This window comes from Lactuca sativa, chromosome 4, assembly GCF_002870075.4.
Source record: "Lactuca sativa cultivar Salinas chromosome 4, Lsat_Salinas_v11, whole genome shotgun sequence".
Taxonomy (NCBI): domain Eukaryota; kingdom Viridiplantae; phylum Streptophyta; class Magnoliopsida; order Asterales; family Asteraceae; genus Lactuca; species Lactuca sativa.
In genome coordinates this window covers 123,670,472-123,675,046 of record NC_056626.2, presented here as the reverse complement: position 1 = coordinate 123,675,046, position 4,575 = coordinate 123,670,472, and the positions used below count along the sequence as shown (strand labels likewise).

The 4,575-nt window shown below is 40.2% G+C and overlaps 1 protein-coding gene across 1 annotated transcript; it reads right to left on the bottom strand.

Moving 5' to 3' along the window:
* Positions 1 to 1,641: 1,641 nt before the first annotated feature.
* On the bottom strand, positions 1,642 to 2,403 carry LOC111877912 (peptidyl-prolyl cis-trans isomerase). The gene has a single exon (XM_023874416.3). It carries the CDS (start codon positions 2,325 to 2,327, stop codon positions 1,812 to 1,814), a length of 516 nt encoding a protein of 171 aa, XP_023730184.1. The 5' UTR covers positions 2,328 to 2,403; the 3' UTR covers positions 1,642 to 1,811.
* Between the last annotated feature and the right edge of the window lie 2,172 nt (positions 2,404 to 4,575).

Here is a 4,575-nt window from a genome sequence, read left to right as displayed (position 1 = left end):
CTTAACAATTCTATTTCCAACTCAATTGATAATTGTCAAGCCACGGTTATTTTTCCCCTAGCCACGTCCAAAGGTTAGTCTTAGTTCTTCCATTGTTCCATGAAAAATGGGAAGATAGATTTCATCCGAATATAAGATCACTTATTTGAAATTCAGAGATTTGAAACATAAAAGAACTCTTTCATATCCGTACAATTCGTATATTCATTTATCCCAAAACAAATATATGCCATATAATTTCACTCACAATAGGGAGCAGAGAACGACTAATTCGGCCAGCTTGAAATCTTACAAAATACCAAAATGGGCAACATTGTTGGCTTCCAAATGGGTGCATACCAAATTCTTAGGAGTATAATCCAAGGTGAAGGAAAAGTCAGTGATCCCTAATAAAGAGTCTTGTCCATAAATATAAGAGGTGCATATTTTGTGGCCTTTATCAATTGGGAGGGAACAGAACACCAAATCAAATTTATGAGTGTTCAAGATACTTAAATGGAGAATACCTCAAACACTCTATTTAATCAAATTCAGGAGTTGGTAGATTTGGATACAATTGTGATCAAGTCTAGAGGCAAATCTATTGTCTTATATCGTTTTGAGATTCTATGTATATTAAAAAAAAACATGATACACAACAAAATATATATGATGATAAATCAAATATCCTTCTATCTTTTATTTCTACGGATCTTCGTGCTCGTTATATCAAAACAAAATATCAAAATCAAAAGAATGGATTATCTATGGCTCCTTGCTACTTATTGGGCATTGAGACAGATCTTCTCTGTGAGATTATCTTTCGAGTCTTAAAGCTTCAAGTGATGGGTTTTGCACTTCAAGCAGAAGTTTAATGAAGTCATACTCCTCTAATCTGTGATTCTAGTGTTGGACCTTTTAATCCATTCATTCTAGAAAGCTGTCTATCGAAGTACAATATGGAAGGTAACAAAATGGTAGAAAGTTGAGTACACTAGACAAGTCGTTGGCCTATAGATACTGGTCACAACTTTAGTCTTTCCCTACCTAGGATCAATGAGATCACTATTGACTGCCCTAGTGGACGAATTGCAATCGCATGAAACTGTAAAGAAAGCATTGTTGATTGATTGTGTTTTTGTTTTATTGGCAAATCCAACCGGAGATCATGAAAAAAAAGGGCACTCGAATTTGATGCTTTGACAATTGATATGGTTGTTTAGGTTAACGTTTCTTCTTCTACAAATTGCATGAAACAAAAAATCTTCCCCTTTAAATTCAAAGAATTCGTTTGGTGATCTTTTCTAATGTCTTTATTAATTGTGTTTTTGTTTTAATATAATCCGTCCAACGTTAAAAAAAATTATATACAACGTATAAAACTTCTAAGCTTTTTATTTCAATAGCAAATAAAAAGTTCCCAAATCCCCATTGGGAATAAGAAACTTTGGATATAATCTATTGAAAAAAACATATCCACCAATCTGGTATAATGCCTAACAACACAAAATCTTAAATCCCATTTTGGGTAATAGATCCAAACACACAAACAGCTTCAAAACCCCACATATTTCAAACCAGATCATTAGTTAATCATCAAATTAAGAAAAAACAACAATAATTAACATCAAATTAAGCAAAACCCAAGATAATGGAAGATCGTAACAGTGAAAGTGTGAAACTAATCTTATTTATACCAAGCATAGAGTCAACGAAACCACCCACAAACATAGATAAACCCTAAGAACAACCACCATGAAAACGATTAAAGATCACACAGGAAAGGAAAAATCAGAAAGATATAGAAACTCATCCAGTCTGATACAGATCCATCAGAGTTGACCGCAATCGGCGACGACCACCGGCTTTGAGGTGCTTCCGCTGCCAGATCCAACCTTCTCGATCGCCTTCACAACATCCATTCCTTCAACGACCCTTCCGAACACGACGTGCTTGCCGTCGAGCCACTCGGTTTTAGCGGTGCAGATGAAAAACTGCGATCCGTTGGTGTTGGGACCGGCGTTGGCCATGGAGAGGATACCTGGACCGGTGTGCTTCTTGATGAAGTTCTCATCGGCGAACTTGTTTCCGTAGATTGATTCGCCGCCGGTTCCATTTCCTCTGGTGAAGTCACCTCCCTGGCACATGAAGTTAGGGATCACACGGTGGAAGCAGGATCCCTTGAAATGCAAGGGCTTGCCGGAGGTACCTTTTCCCTTCTCACCGGTGCACAGAGCGCGGAAGTTCTCGGCGGTTCTGGGAGTGGTATCTGCATACAGCTCCATGACGATCCTCCCGGTGGGGGCACCACCGACGGTCATGTCAAAGAAAACCTTAGGGTTAGCCATTAATGGATTTTTTGTAAAGATTATCCTCACACTATTTCCCAGAGTCAAAAACAGATGCTTTTAGGGTTTAGGGGTTGAAGTCGTCTGAGGTTATATAGTGCGCTCGACGATTGATTTTTTATGCAACACTCATCTATGCCGTTGAAAGTTACACGTGTCGTGAGCTAAAGGTGTCGTGGTGAACCAGGGTTAGATGACGCTTAACCATGGTTTGTTATGTCACGAACGAATCACGTGGTATATGCTGCCTAAATATTCCCGAGATTTAAAAAAATAATAATAATAAAAATAAAAATAAAAAGTTTATTTGTGTAGACTCAGATTAAAGTGAAGATGAAAAATGATTAATGTTTAGGCCGAAAGGTATATAAGCCACGTGAGCAGCTCGAGGCGAAGTGATAAGAAGGCTATTGTTTTGTTTATCATTAGGGTGAGGGAATGGACGCGGTAGACACCGCACCTTCGGTGCCATCTAGGATGGAATACTGCATCTTGACTGTGGTTTGGGTGTGGTAGCGATCGCACTACGGCACTCTAAGGATGCACTCTTTCAAGCTTTGTGATTGGCTCTTTTTCCTTCGAGTTTTGTAATTAGTTTCTTTTTTTATTTAAAAAAATAAATAAATAATCCAAATGTGACATCACTCCCTGGGTATGGTATGAAACCATATTTTTGTGGTAAATGATGAAATGGTGTCTACATGTCACTGCAGTTTCATAATAGAATGTGGTATCACTTCCTCCAACCTTATGGTTGTGGTGGTTTGTGGTATGTGTTAGTGAAGGGTTGGCTATTTTCACTACTCTCCTTTCTTTTTCTCTTTTTCTCTTTGTTCATCTCTCTTTTATTATCGCTCCATGGCTATTTAATATGTTGAAGCTCCACCCTTGCACTTATATAAGATTAATTTAATCTTCAACAACACGAATGGTATGGGTTTAAGCTAGAGGTGCACAAAGTAAATGTAACGACCCAATTTTCACGTCCAAAAATTTCGTTATAAAACATTATATAAAAGCATTAATAGTTAAAACATTGTTTGATTAAACTATTTCATATCGAAAACCAAATTGAAAACCACAACATTCGATCAATCAAATATCATAGTATCAATCCCAGAATAAACTCATAACTGCGGAAACAAGAGAGTGTGTGTGTGTGTCATGCTGCTACCGCGCCGGCTCCTTTCCCCTAGCTGAGGAGGTACCTGAAACCAAAACTGAAAACCATAAGCACGAAGCTTAGTGAGTTCCCCCACTGTACCACATACCATATAATCTCATAACATACACATATTGTCAGGCATATCTGGGTGTCCGACCTACCCCCTTCGGCCCTCTCGACCGGATATTGCCTAGCGTATCTGGGCGCTGGCCTCCCCTTCGGTCCTCTCGACCGGATACTGCCTAGCATATCTGGGTGCTGGCCTCCCCTTCGGTCCTCTCGACCGGATACTGGGGAACTATTTCTCCCCTCTACTACTACTACTACATAACATGTATCACAATATCATAATTTATCTAACATGGCTGGGTATGACTACCCCTTCGGCCCTACCGACCGGATACCTCGGAGACTATCTCCCCCTACTGTCACTAGCACATAGCATCATATCATACTAGCACATAAACACAACACAGGTAGTAGTAATCCCTAGATGAATATCACAGAGACAATCATCTACATACAACTCCTATTGGTGGGCCGGCATTGTGGCCGTAGACCCACCGCTACTGGAAGGTAACTCACCTCGAAGTAGCTGCTGATCTGATCGGGAATTGAATGTCTACTGCTGCTGCTGCTCCGGAAATCCTCCGGCTGCAATTCCCACAACATACTCAATCAAACACTGCTAACTGTCCTTTGGGTAAAATGACCATTTTACCCCTGATCATGCCCTAAGTCAAAGTCAGAGTCAACTTTCAGTTGACCCGACTCGCCGAGTTGGCTTTCCAACTCGTCGAGTCCCTACCCAAACGATTGTCCTGAATCCCGTTTCTACTCGTCGAGTTAGGCGACGACTCGACGAATTCTCCTTCTAAACTGATATTCAAGTCCTTCATCCTACTCGCCGAGTTGTATGAACAACTCGTCGAGTTCATCTTCATCCGATGAACACTTATGTTAAGACTCGCCGAGTTGTATGAACAACTCGGCGAGTATGTTCTTGATCTAAGGAGATTGCCTTGAACTCGCCGAGTCAGGGCATTGACTCGCCGAGTTCCTCCATAGATGAGTTCAGCTTCC